Source organism: Littorina saxatilis, linkage group LG15 (genome assembly GCF_037325665.1).
Source record: "Littorina saxatilis isolate snail1 linkage group LG15, US_GU_Lsax_2.0, whole genome shotgun sequence".
NCBI classification, from domain to species: domain Eukaryota; kingdom Metazoa; phylum Mollusca; class Gastropoda; order Littorinimorpha; family Littorinidae; genus Littorina; species Littorina saxatilis.
Genome location: NC_090259.1, coordinates 38,284,158 through 38,299,450, shown reverse-complemented (window position 1 = coordinate 38,299,450; position 15,293 = coordinate 38,284,158). Strand labels below are relative to the sequence as shown.

Below are 15,293 nucleotides of genomic sequence, written 5' to 3'. Positions count from 1 at the left end.
ACAGACTCTCCGATCTGATTACCTCCCCTGGACTGGCGGGCGGGCACCAGGGGGCGTCCTGGTCGACCCTTTGACAATCAGCGCCCTCTACCGGCTAAAGATCCGGGTGATTAGTGATCCTTACTTAGTGGCTTCCCCTTCTTCCAACCGCTCATTTGTTCAACGTGTCTCGTGCATTAGTTCTCTTTGGAACTTCACGACGTCCGTCTGATGTCCTACTCCGTGCGAGACGATGGGTGTTGGCGATAGGGATGATAGGAGAGTCTGGTTTTTGTGGGGTGGTGTGGAGTGGAGAGAGAGAGGGTGTGGGTGGGGGGCAGGGGCAGAGAGAGAGAGAGAGAGAGAGAGAGAGAGAGAGAGAGAGAGAGAGAGAGAGAGGGGGGAGGGAGAGAGAGAGAGAGAGACGGAGAGAAAGAGAGGGAGAGAGAGAGAGACAGAGAGCCAGAGACATAGAGACAGAGACAGAGAGAGACAGACAGACAGACAGACACACAGACAGACACACAGACACAGACAGACACAGACAGACAGAGAGATGATATACTATCCTTTTACTTTGATTAGCTGAGATATGTAACATCTCAATAGTTGGGAATGGAAGGGGATACAGCTGGCTCACGGGTTTCCTTAGGATTTCTAAGGTGGGGCGTCCAGCGCTCCCCAAACTCTGCGTCCCACATAAAGTTGACACGTGTCCGTTCCGGCCCGGATTCGAACCCGCGACTTTATGTGCAGACCCAGAGACGGTATCTATATCCCACCCCCGTGTCACCACAGTGGCACGTAAAAGACCTCGGTCATTCTGCCATAAGTGTAGATGGCTGATACCACCTACACACGCCTATATACTTGTGTGTCTCATCTAAAGTCGGGGTAAAACCCGGGAACATGCCCAGAATGGCTTTGAACTTGAATTTCTCTTAGGTGAGGAAACCAGCTTCATTTTTGGGGTCGTATGGGGGGGGGGGGGGGGGGGAGGAAATAGCTCAGTCGGTAGCGGCGCTGGCTTCATAGCCAGTTTTTGTGTAGACTCTCCTCGGTGGCCGAACACCCCCGTGTGCACGCATGCGCACGAAAAAAAAAAAAACCTCCGCGTCACAGCGAAAGTCTCAGGACTTAAAAACATGAATACACGAATGCAGAAAAAAAGAAACAAAATGGGTAGCGCTGTACTAAATGGCCGCTCGCTTTCCTTAGTGAGAAAGCAGCCCGAATATCCATTTGGACAATCTTACAGGACCATAATTATCGACGTCGTCATGGAATGTTGGCGTAACTCTTTCTTTCTTTATTTGGTGTTTAACGTCGTTTTCAACCACGAAGGTTATATCGCGAGGGGTGGCGTAACTCATTTTTAGACAAAACTGATCATTTTTATTATGAAATAGTGTTTATATTTAATCCTGGTATGGACAGAAAGATTAAAGAAGATTAAATCATGTATTGTCGATCGTATTTTAGAGAATATTTTTCATTGAGAATGAATTACTTAGCCTAAAGCACAAACGACATCAAAATCGCCAAGAATCGAGTTACGCCAAAATTCCAGGACGACAACGATATGTAATCTTACCCTAATCCTTTGACAGTAAAATAATTAAAAGAGATCAACACCAGCTGACCTTGACAGGTTTATTGTCGGCAGAGGTGGGATCGTGCACAGAGCACGGCAAGATGGCGGACTTGCCCTCGATCACGGTCACGTTGACCCCCTGCGTCTCGTAGGCTGGCTCCGTGTTCCACGTGCGCTCTGAAATCACACAGAAAACACAATGTCTGTAAGGGTACTGTTTTTAATGAGTTTATGGTATTTTTTGTGGGTGGTCTAACCTGTTTTTTAATTTTTTTAAAATTTTTTTTATAAGCAATAAGTTAATAAAGATTGTCTGCGGATATGTTTTTGCCAAGCCACTGCAAGTATATCCGGACGTTACAAGAACAACAACAACACGAAAAAGAACAACAACAACAACGACGACAACTACTACGACGACAACAACAACAATGATGACAATGGAGTATAACAACCACACACCACCACCACCACGACATAACAAGATATAGTAGCAAGACTAATAAAGGGGAGTTCGCGTCTCTTTGTGTCTGTATCTGTGTGTCTCACTGTATCCCTCTGTCTATGTATCTGTGTCTGTGTTTTTTTTTCTGTATCTCTCTCTCTCTCTCTCTCTCTCTCTCTCTCTCTCTCTCTCTTTCACTCTCCCTCCCTAATTCTCTCTCTCTCTCTTTCACTCTCCCTCCCTAATTCTCTCTCTCTCTTTCACTCTCCCTCTCTAATTCACTCTCTCTCTCTCTCTCTCTTTCACTCTCCCTCCCTAATTCTCTCTCTCTCTCTCTCTTTCACTCTCCCTCCCTAATTCTCTCTCTCTCTCTCTTTCACTCTCCCTCCCTAATTCTCTCTCTCTTTCACTCTCCCTCCCTAATTCTCTCTGTCTCTCTCTCTCTTTCACTCTCCCTCCCTAATTCTATCTCTTTCTCTTTCTCTCTCTCTTTCACTCTCCCTCCCTAGTTCTCTCTCTCTCTCTCTCTTTCGCTCTCCTTCCCTAATTCTCTCTCTCTCTTTCACTCTCCCTCCCTAATTCTATCTCTTTCTCTTTCTCTCTCTCTTTCACTCTCCCTCCCTAATTCTCTCTCTCTCTATCTCTCTCTCTTTCACTTTCCCTCCCTAATTCTCTCTCTCTCTCTCTTTCACTCTCCCTCCCTAATTCTCTCTCTTTCACCCTCCCTCCCTAATTCTCTCTCTCTCTCTCTCTTTCACTCTCCCTCCCTAATTCTCTCTCTCTCTTTCACTCTCCCTCTCTAATTCACTCTCTCTCTCTCTCTCTTTCACTCTCCCTCCCTAATTCTCTCTCTCTCTCTTTCACTCTCCCTCCTAATTCTCTCTCTCTCTCTTTCACTCTCCCTCCCTAATTCTCTCTCTCTCTCTTTCACTCTCCCTCCCTAATTCTCTCTCTCTCTCTCTCTCTCTCTCTCTTTCACTCTCCCTCCCTAATTCTCTCTCTCTCTCTCTTTCACTCTCCCTCCCTAATTCTCTCTCTCACTCTCTTTCACTCTCCCTCCCTAATTCTCTCTCTCTCTCTTTCACTCTCCCTCCCTAATTCTCTCTCTCTCTTTCACTCTCCCTCCCTAATTCTCTCTCTCTCTCTTTCACTCTCCCTCCCTAATTCTCTCTCTCTCTTTCACTCTCCCTCCCTAATTCTCTTTCTCTCTCTCTCTCTTTCACTCTCCCTCCCTAATTCTCTCTCTCTCTCTTTCACTCTCTCTCCCTAATTCTCTCTCTCTCTCTCTCTTTCACTCTCCCTCCCTGATCCTCTCTCTATCTCTCTCTTTAACTCTCCCTCCCTAATTCTCTCTCTCTCTCTCTCTTTCACTCTCCCTCCCTAATTCTCTCTCTATCTCTCTCTCTCTTTCACTCTCCCTCCCTAATTCTCTCTCTCTCTCTCTCACTCTCTCTCTCTCTCTCTCTCTCTCTCTCTCTCTCTCTCTCTCTCTCTCTGGGCACATCGTCCATGACCAATTCACTGATGAATGTCTCACAGCATTTAGCCTTGCTCCCCTCACATGTTCCACGGCTTCCCACGAACGCCCGTCCTATAGAGTCTCGGGACCCCCACTGTTACTGTGTAGAGTTAGCAGAGTTTAAGAGGGTCCCAAGAGTCCCGGGTCCCCAAACCCCCTATTTACATATAACTCATTGTGATCGCGAATACTGTGATATGAACTGGTTTTTTTGTTTTACCAGAATATTCGAGGAGGACTCTTCTTATACCAAGTCAAATGCAACACACACGTTGTTACCGCGTGAACATGGGATAATTCGTGTTTGCACTTTGGTTTAAACAAAATTTTATTCAGAATTTTTTCGTAAGAACAGTTCCAAACACACAGCTAGGACACGCACTCAAGCAAATGCTTATATCACCTGACCAGAACAATACTAAATTACACACATTTTCGTAATGGTGGACATAACAACAATAAACCAGAAGAACAAATTGAAAGAATGGGGATGGGAAGCTAACTAGGAACAAAAGAATCTACAGAAGATAAAAAGAAAAGGGAGAGAGAGGGGGAAGAAAGTTCTAACAACCACAAGGAGAGACTAGGACGAAAGCGCATAGGACTAAAGTCTGAAAAGCTGACGACTAAAGTCTGAAAAGAGTATACGGGACGCACGACAGAGGAAATTGAGTGCGTCCCGGGACCCGCTCTTTGTAGGTTTAGTGCGTCCCGGGACCCGCTCTTTATTGGTTTAGTGCGTCCCGGGACCCGCTCTTTGTAGGTTTAGTGCGTCCCGGGACCCGCTCTTTGTAGGTTTAGTGCGTCCCGGGACCCGCTCTTTGTAGGTTTAGTGCGTCCCGGGACCCCTTCCATGAATTTCTAGTACGTGATTTCGGCTTCTAGTGCGTATAAGACGCAGGGACGCGCGCTATGGGGAGCCCTGCTTTCATTCGACCATCAAATGTCACATTTCGCAATTATTCTCCCACCAGATCTACCACCTCAAGATGTGCCAGCAAAATGCAGGCTCGTGGAGTTGTACATACGAAACTGTTTGGTCATTGAAGCCAATATCGGCGTTCCGTTTATTCTGAGAAAAAACAACAACGCAGAGAGGCGTCCCCATGTTTTCTGGCTCTGCGCAGTTTCCCACTGCATGAAGAGCTTATAATAACCTCCGTTTCATTATTTGCAAGGAGTGAGAGAGAGAGAGAGAGAGAGAGAGAGAGAGAGAGAGAGAGAGAGAGAGAGAGAGAGAGAGAGAGAGAGAGAGAAAGAGAAAGAGAGAGAGAGAGAGAGAGAGAGAGAGAGGGAGAGGGAGAGAGAGAGAGAGAGAGAGAGAGAGAGAGAGAGCAAGAAAGAGAGAGTGAGAGACTCAGACTCAGACCTTTATTACAAAAGGATAAAGGTTTTAGGCAAAGCCTATTCTTCCAACCTGTCCTTGGTTGAGAGAGAGAGAGAGAGAGAGAGAGAGAGAGAGAGAGAGAGAGAGAGAGAGAGAGAGAGAGAGAGAGAGCAAGAGAGAGAGAGCAAGAGAGAGAGCAAGAGAGAGAGAGAGAATTGAATTGAATTGAATTGAATTGAATTGAACTTTATTTAACAAGGATTAAGATTTAAGGCTACGCCTTTTCTTACAATCTGTCCTTGGGACGCACAGACACACAATGATAACATTGAAAAATTAAAAATTAAAAAGTTAAAAAGTTTACCAACAAAAGGAGGTCAGAAAAATGATGATGATGATAAAGATGAGGCATGAAGAGCATACAATTATATATCGTCCTTGTCCGATTGAAACCTCGTAAATCGATTTTGAGCGTTTCGAGAAAAACACAAAAAACGTATTTAAAAAATAACTTGTCATCAAAATAAGCCAATTTTTTCTGCACATGATCTACGAACACAAACAAATTACTGTGTGTAATTAAATAGTGTTGGTCACAATTAAAACGCACGATATTCAACAAAATTGCAAGATACGAGTTTTTCTTTTTTAAAACCCGACCAAACTTGAAGACTTACAAGGTTTTATAACATAGCCAAAGAACAAAAAAGACAAAAACAATGTTTTATACGCAGTAAACACACAATCGTTCTTTTGTCACAATGTTCATTTGTTTTTTGATTGTACAAACCGATGTATAATCATTCTTGTGTAAAATGTCCTTGCAGTCTCCTTGCAACCTTGTCAATTAACACACAAACAAAACCAAGTGTAAACTGAAGCTTATCAGTACATAACATTCTTTGCTTGCAGGAAAGCGTAAACATCCATACAGGAGCCTTTTTGTATGCACAGAAAACAGAGTATTCCTTGAAAACAATGAGATATCTTAGTTTGAGTGCAATTGTCATCCAAATGTCCTTGAACAGCTAGTAGTTATGCAGGATGACCACTCATGAGAATGCAGAGCTTAACGACCATAGGGTAGACCATGTGTATTGGTATGAATCTACTGGAAAAACCTCCTTGACATGCTGAAGATGCTGCCACTTTATGTCTTTGATGGTCAGCCGTACTCAGTAGAGCTGGGGGATGATATTGGGCTCACGATATGTGCTCTTCTTCTTCTTTGTGAAAAAGGCCACCACTCCTCGGAATAGATGAGCTTGTAGCGACAAGTACCGTCAGGCAGGTACTTCGGACTGCGAATATCCACCAATTATGGATCCCCAGAAGTGTCTGAGATCAAGAAAGTCCTTGAAGAATGTGTGGGCTACCTGGACAACTTTGTAAGGTTGCCTTTTTCTTGCAGAGGTGATGACTTCCACGTATTCTCCTTAGTTTGTTTTTGATAGCTGGGTGTACAGAGTCTACTTTCATCCAGGCCGGGATGACCTTTCTCAGGAAACTTTTGGAAAACGACTTTTCCTTGACTGACTGCAAAGTAAAGATGGGCGTTTCCCAAGACTATTAAACTGCGGTTCTGGTACCCACAGCCGTCATTGTAGATAATGATTGCCTTGGTTGTTTCGCCAACTGTTGCTTTTGACTTATCTTTTTTGACTCATCCTAAAAGTAGCAAGTAACCTCTGTGTCACTCAAGTTGTACAATGTGAAGACAGTAGTGGCAGCACAGCTTGGCCTTGAAGTATTTGTCATTTGCTTATATACATAGGGCCAACAAGTCGACCTGCAGATACATGGTGAAAACTTGGACATCACCATTCTCTTTAGCAACCCTCTTGTCAATTTTCTGTTATTTGCAAGCTTCGTCTTTGCGTTGAATGTGCACCTGGTACACATGCTATGGGATGTTTCCGTACTTGGATTCACAGCAAACGTTGCATTCATAGTTTTTGGGGTTGGTGAATCACAATGTTTGGTTTGCTTCACTACTTCCATTACTCCTGGAAGATAGTGATTTTGTTTCCAAGCGAAATCTGCACCATCAATTGACTCCTGCTCGCTCATGCGGAGCTTGCACCAGACAGAGCAAACATGACTCCTAATGCAAACAATTCGAGCAGATACAGTTTTTGTCATGCATTACAGTTGTTGGGTCAATGCAGTCCACATGAAACTGACCATGATAATGGACACAGTACACCCACGAAACACAATCAGAGTCCATACGAACAGTGATGTCATCTATGATAAGTTCCGTTTCGAAATTCCATGGTATAGAACTTTTATTCAGGCACACACAGCACATCAACCTAAGATCTTCAAGCGAAGAGAATTGGCTTTCAGGTGTGAAGGACCCACTACCAGACATGACGGACTGCATTCAGACACTATAACACAACTTCAGTACGTGACATATGCATACCTGTACATCTTCAGCTAACAAATAAGATCAGAAGTTCAGGACTGAACTGTTACATAGTTAAGAGATATTTCAGAATACTTTAACTGCTTAATCTCTCTTTGTAGTTATACTTTTGTACTTAGCAAAGGAAAATACTAACAAAAAAATCATTTGAACAATAACTGATGTCGTAGAGTGTCATTTTACTACACAATACGTAATGTGGGCACTTCTAGCTTCATTAATGACTCTAATATTTAATTTTACCTAAACTCTGAACGTACGGACATGTTACCGAAACCTCGTATCTAACGGAAACAGTTCATTTACCGCCGTGTTTAGATATTAGAAAACTTGTAAGTCGACATACGAGGTTTGCATCGGCCAAAACTGAAAAACACACGAACAAAAAAAAGCTCGTAACTCAAGTTACGTGTAATTTTGGTTCGCGGTTTTGCCAAAATGATATACGAGGTATTTGTATACCCATTTTTAACTGACTTCCAGCAATCTTAGGCTTTCACCACAATAAACAAAAAATAGAGAAAAAATCGTAGATTATATTGATGTAAAAAAGTAGATTTCGCAAAAAATCGAGTTACGAGGTTTTAATCGGACAAGGACGATATGTGGTTATTCATAAAATCAAATGCATATTATGCAAGTAATTATAAGTACAAGCTGGTAGCAATCGAATATGTAGCAATACATGTAGTACAACAAAAATATGTTCAGAATATACAATGCACAGCATATCTTTGGCGGACAAGGCACTGTTAAGGCTAAATAGAGAGAGAGAGAGAGAGAGAGAGAGAGAGAGAGAGAGAGAGAGAGAGAGAGAGAAAGGGGGGAGGTAGAGAGAGGGGGAAGAGGGAGAAAGAGAGAGAGGAGGGAGAGAGAGAGAGAGGGGGAGAGAGGGAGAGAGAGAGAGGGAGAGAGAGACAGAGAGAGATAGGGGGAGAGAGGGAGAGAGAGAATTAGGGAGGGAGAGAGAAAGAGAGAGAGAGAGAAAGAGATAGAGAGAGAGAGAGAAGAGAGAGAAAGAGAAGAGAGAGAGAGAGAGAGAGAGAGAGAGAGAGAGAGAGAGAGAGAGAGAGAAAGTTACACAAACTTATGTTCAGTTGCAGTTTCATGACAAAAGAACATGTAGATGATATTCTGGTCCGCACTCATTATGGTGAGATTGGTGGGTCCATTGCAGGTTAGTAAAGCAAAGTAGAGAGGTTCTTCTAGGTTTCCCGTCGAAACTTTAAAAAAAAACCTTATAGGACCAACACACACCAAAACGCACCGGCGGACAAGGCACTGTTAAGGCCAAAGAAAAATATATGTTGGTTTAGGGTAACGTGACCAATAAAGATAGGGTCGGTAGGTCGGGTTTTTATTTTTTTTTATTTCTTAAATTTAGTCGATTTTAAAGTAGGTTACTTCCCTTAGTCTCGGTTTGGTTCGCACAATGTGCCAAAAGTTTTTTTGAGAAATGAAAAAAAAGTTTTAGGGTCGGCGGAAAAAAATAGGGTCGGTCGGGTTACCCTAAACCAACATATATTTTGATTTGGCCTAAATGTTAAATAACTCTGAAGACCACCAGTAGAAGCTGAGGTTATTGACTTCTTGCGAATCTTATCAATCCCCCAAAAATGCCACCGTCACGATGTGCTGGCACTTTTATAATTAACTTTACATTTACCATTACCTACCTATATTTAACTTTACATTTACCATTACCTACCTATAATTAACTTTACATTTACCATTACCTACCTATATTTAACTTTACATTTACCATTACCTACCTATATTTAACTTTACATTTACCATTACCTACCTATATTTAACTTTACATTTACCATTACCTACCTATATTTAACTTTACATTTACCATTACCTACCTATATTTAACTTTACATTTACCATTACCTACCTATATTTAACTTTACATTTACCATTACCTACCTATATTTAACTTTACATTTACCATTACCTACCTATATTTAACTTTACATTTACCATTACCTACCTATATTTAACTTTACATTTACCATTACCTACCTATATTTAACTTTACATTTACCATTACCTACCTATAATTAACTTTACATTTACCATTACCTACCTATATTTAACTTTACATTTACCATTACCTACCTATATTTAACTACCCCTATTCAAATCCAAAAGAAAGAGACTGCCAACGTTCCAAAATTCAGAATAAAATAAACAAGAAAGGTTGGTTGTTGGAACGTTTGTTATTGACAAAACAATACGTTACATTCACAACTCTCTCTCTCTCTCTCTCTCTCTCTCTCTCTCTCTCTCTCTCTCTCTCTCTCTCTCTCTCTCTCTCTCTCTCTCTCTCTCTCTCTCTCTCTCTCTCTCTCTCTCTCTCTCTCTCTAAATATTTTTACTATTACCCCTACTGAAAAAAACTCCTCCTACACAACTGTTGTCTGCAAGACTTGTTGGCTTCGGTGACCTTAGATATCATACTGCTGGAAATAGACATAAAAGTACCAAGTTTATCAAGGAAAACGCAAAAAGTGGTACCGATGACAGTTATTTCTGGTTCAATGTTCATAGGTACCTGCAGCCCAGTGCAAAATTCGGTGCTACAAATCCTAAGACACGTACAGCACCTCAAAACACAGGGGCTGGGATTAAAATTGTTGAGGATGGGGAAAGGGCAAAAAGGAGTTTGTAACAAAATCTACTGTTGATATTTGTTGCAAAAACTGCTGTCGATATTTGTTGCAAAAACTTCTGTCGATGTTTGAAGCAAAATGTGCTGTCGATGTTTGTAGAAACATCTGGTGTCGATATTTGTTGCAATATCTGCTGTCGATATTTGTTGCAAAATCCGCTGTCAATATTTGTTGCAAAATCCGCTGTCGATATTTGTTGCAAAATCTGGCGTCAATATTTGAAGCAAAATCCGCTGTCGATATTTGAAGCAAAATCCGCTGTCGATATTTGAAGCAAAATCCGCTGTCGATATTTGTAGCAAAATCTGGTGTCAATATTTGAAGCAAAATCCGCTGTCGATATTTGAAGCAAAATCCGCTGTCGATATTTGAAGCAAAATCCGCTGTCGAGATATTTGAAGCAAAATCCGCTGTCGATATTTGAAGCAAAATCCGCTGTCGATATTTGTTGCAATATCTCCTGTCGATATTTGTAGCAAAATATGATGTCGATATCTGTTGCAAAATCGGCAGTTGATAATTGTTGAAAAATCTGCTGTCGATATGTGTAGCATCATAACCCGCTGTCGATATTTGTAGCAAAACATGCTGTCGATGTTTGTAGCAAAATCGATATTTTAGCAACATCTGCTATGTTTGTCGCAAAATTCGCTTTACATGATTGTCGCAAAAATAATCGCCTGTCGTGTCACAACAAAATACGACAACATTTTTAATGCGACAAGTTCCCCATCCCTCAACAAGCGACTGTTACTGAAGTTGCGATGCCTACAAGCAAGAGCCTGTGGTTTCAGACCCTCGAACTGTGATTGGGTTATGCCCTTATGAAATAGGAAACCTACTCTAGGGGTGATTTTCATCAAAAGAAACTATGACCCTTTTTCCATTTCTGCGTTTCCTGCGGGCAGGGGAACAAAAGGGGGCGAGAAAAGACACCCTGCGGAGCTCCATTCCGCCGGCTCTTCCCCGTCCATTACGCACCGAGCAGAAATCAAAAGCACGGGGGCCATTTTGGCGGGAAAGGGGAGAGCACCTTGGCGACAGAGCAAACATAAGTTACATGCCCCTCGTTTGTCCGCAGCGCGTGGGGCGAGGCGAGGAGAGCGCGAGAGAAAGCGCGAGAGGATGAATATGTCAACAGGATGGGAGAATAAGTGGCCGATAAATTGATATATACCGGGCTCAGGAATTCAATGTAATAGTCCGGCTCAATTTTCCGCCGATCAATCAGACCCTCAGAGCGCAGGCCCTCTCCACTTGTGAGGATCGTACGTGTTGTCTCCCTGGCTGAGAATTACCTCCCTTGCCTAAATCTTTTGGAGCGCGCCACGATCCGGTAAAAAACGAGAAAGAGTGACAAAAGGGCGAGAGATGCAGGACGAATTTACGAGCCATTTTTCGCCTCGCAGACGTACGATAGGGAGATTGGTGTCACCTCAGATTCTGGAGGAGAGGGGAGCAGCTTATGATAAGCCTCCCTATAAGGTTTTTTGGCTCGTACATCTAGGGCTGTGTTGCGTGAGAAACTTTGCTTCGGACAAACATTTTCCAGTTTAAACGTTGATTAAAATTTGGTTGTTGACAAATATTTAGGTGACAAAATGAAATTATGACGTCCAGACTGAAACAGTTTAAAAACGAATGCAAGTTTAAAAGAAGGTCAAAGGGACAGACAGAGTTTCAGTTAACGTTGATTTAAAAATAATGGGCTCTAGGCAAATGTTAGGGTGAACATTTTGAGTTACGATGTCGAGACTGAGATGCCCTAAACGTTGAAAGGTGGCAAAAATGCAAGTTTTTTATTTATTTATTTATTTATTTTTATTTTTTTTTCTTCTTTCTTTCTTAAGGAGATCAGACTTCTTTTTATATTTAGTCAAGTTTTGACTAAATATTTTAACATCGAGGGGGAATCGAAACGAGGGTCGTGGTGTATGTGCGTGCGTGTGTGCGTGCGTGCGTGTGTGTGTGTGTGTGTGTGTGTGTGTGTGTGTGTAGAGCGATTCAGACTAAACTACTGGACCGATCTTTATGAAATTTGACATGAGAGTTCCTGGGTATGAAATCCCCGAATGTTTTTTTCATTTTTTTGATAAATGTCTTTGATGACGTCATATCCGGCTTTTCGTGAAAGTTGAGGCGGCACTGTCACGCCCTCATCTTTCAACCAAATTGGTTCAAATTTTGGTCAAGTAATCTTCGACAAAGCCCGGGGTTCGGTATTGCATTTCAGCTTGGTGGCTTAAAAATTAATTAATGACTTTGGTCATTAAAAATCGGAAAATTGTAAAAAAAAAAAAAATAAATATAAAACGATCCAAATTTACGTTAATCTTATTCTCCATCATTTGCTGATTCCAAAAACATAAAAATATGTTATATTCGGATTAAAAACAAGCTCTGAAAATTAAATATATAAAAATTATTATCAAAATTAAATTGTCGAAATCAATTTAAAAACACTTTCATCTTATTCCTTGACGGTTCCTGATTCCAAAAACATATAGATATGATATGTTTGGATTAAAAACACGCTCAGAAAGTTAAAACAAAGAGAGGTACAGAAAAGCGTGCTATCCTTCTTAGCGCAACTACTACCCCGCTTTTCTTGTCAATTTCACTGCCTTTGCCATGAGCGGTGGCCTGACGATGCTACGAGTAAAATGGCATTGCGTTCAGTTTCATTCTGTGAGTTCGACAGCTACTTGACTAAATATTGTATTTTCGCCTTACGCGACTTGTTTTTTTGTCCCATCAGCGGGTACTATTTCGGAAGGGTTTTTATTGTTATTGTGATGTCGCCTACTGTAAACTTATAACCCTTTCACTCGCTCTCTTTCTCTTTCTTGATAACTTTCTTTCTCGTTTGTTTGGAATTTGTAATACAATATGTTTTTTCAGTTACACGCAAAATGGACATTGATTTTTATACTGGACATTCTTTTTCCTTTTACAGTTACTTCTCTCTCTCTCTCTCTCTCTCTCTCTCTCTCTCTCTCTCTCTCTCTCTCTCTCTCTCTCTCTCTCTCTCTCCCTCTCTCTCTCTCCCTCTCTCTCTCCCTCTCTTTCTCTCTCTCTCTCTCTCTCTCTCTCTCTCTCTCTCTCTCTCTCTGAATTTATGGATCAACGAAGTGCTGACATTGCAATTATCTGTGAAATGAACGGCTAATTATCTAATTCTGCATCATTTGAAAAATAAATGATGAGTGAAACTGAACTGATGTGTAGAATAAGAGGTCTTTATTTGCACCCTTGTGTCCGTTATGGTGTATATTATTGGTCATTGAGTGTATGATAATATTGATTTGCTGACATTATTCAGTTTGATTATTATGAATTTCGAATTGTGACAATGCTCATGGCTGAGCTATCTTTTTTGGTGAGAACAAAATACGTACACTTCCTCTGTTTATCATATGATTGTTAACAATGTAATCAAAAGGAGTTGATTACATTTGTAAGTGCATCAATATGATTATATGACGGTGTTGCTGCTATTTCTGAATTTAAGGATCAACGGATTCCTGACATTTTAATTCTCTTTGAATTTAGTAGCAATTTATTTAATTCTTCATCAATTGTCAGTGAACTTATGAGTTCAACTGAATTGATGTGTTGACTAAGTGGTGTTTATCTTCACCTTGTGTATGTGGTGGTATATAGATTTGGAAATATAGTGTCTGACAATATTGGGTTGCTGACATCATTCAGTTTTATTATTACGAATTTGGAATTGTTAGTATAACATTTATAATTATTGTTATTATATACCTGTATTATATTTTTTTTCAAATTGCAAGCAACTTTTCAACAGGCATGCATAGTCTGTGAAAAAGTAGTCACTTTTCATTACTTGCTTTTCGTCATTATTTGAAAAAAAAGGAAAAGAAAAAAAGCTGTGGAATTATAAACATTACCATGACTTCAACTAAAACATCTTGGCCGAATAAGGAAGGGCTTCGCATTGGACACCTGAATATTAATCATTTATATAACAAAATGACTGATGTTTCAAATGTACTTTTTAATTCTGGAAAAAGTTTTCATATGTTTGGTTTTTCTGAATCCAGACTATCAGATAATGTGTTAGACTCTGACATCATTGTTCCAGGATATACTCTTATTCGTAATGATCCTGTTAAAACGAATGAAACAGGCATTACTGTTTACATAAGTGAATCAGTTACATATAAACGACTAGCTCATCTTGAGGTTCATGGAGTTGAATCAATATGGATTGAAGTTAAATTGAAAAGATCTCCGCCCTTACTATTAGGATTTATTTATAGAAACCCTTCTGAAAGAGTAAATTGGGCAGATAACTTTACTATTATGATGGACTCTGCAACACTGGATTCAAAAGAAATCTTGCTCTTAGGAGATTTTAATATTGATTTAATGAAGCCACATAAAAATTGGAATAATACAATTAATAGCTTTGATTTGCAACAAATGGTTCAGTTACCCACTAGGGTCATGGCTGTTTCTAAAACTCTTATTGATCATATTTATGTGTCAGAAAAACAAAATATTATTGAAACATGCGTTCCTATTTTATCCTGCAGTGATCATTATCCAGTTTGTCTTACCTGGTCAAGGAAAGGTATTAAAATCCCTAAAGCTGGACATAAAACTGTAACTTATCGTCGTTTCTCGCGTTTTAATAAAAATGATTTTCTCTCTGATTTAATTCACAGTCCTCTTTCTGAAGTCTATAGCTTTCAGAATCCTGATAAAGCTTTGGAGCATTGGTATAATATTTTTATTTCTATTTATGATAAACATGCACCATTAATTACGCACAGGGTTAGACATATTGAGAAACCAAAGTGGCTTGATCAAGAAACAGAAGATGCTGCAAACCACAGGGATTATTTGAAAGCAAAGGGTGATTTTGAAGGATATAAACGGCAAAGAAATAATGTAAGTTCCCTAAAAAGAACTAAAAAGAAAAACTATTTCACTGAACTAGTGTCATCTAAACAAGATTCAAAATCAATTTGGAAAGCCATTAATTTATTAACAAACAAGCGTTCTAATTCACACCCAACTGCCATGAAAAACATTTCTGCTGATAAACTTAATTTACATTTTTCTACAGTGGGAGAAAAAGTTATTCCTATTGATAAAACACAAGAAAATGATTTAAATACCTTAATAGATCATTGCAAATCCAAGAGAATAGAGGCAGAAATGCCGCTACAACACATGACTGTGTCTGAAGTTTACTTTGCACTTGTTCATCTCAAACAAACAGGAACCCGGGGTGTAGATAGAATAGACAGTAAAATATTGAAAATAGCTGCTCCTGTAATAACAG

General features: G+C 40.3%; 1 protein-coding gene across 1 annotated transcript in view; it reads right to left on the bottom strand.

Annotated features, from left to right (window-relative positions):
• LOC138948016 (limbic system-associated membrane protein-like) overlaps positions 1 to 15,293 on the bottom strand; it is a gene marked incomplete in the record, with an annotated part of 123,302 nt that overhangs the window by 40,430 nt on the left and 67,579 nt on the right. The window contains 1 exon segment of the mRNA XM_070319543.1: positions 1,623 to 1,750. Within this exon segment, the coding sequence (XP_070175644.1) occupies positions 1,623 to 1,750 (128 nt within the window).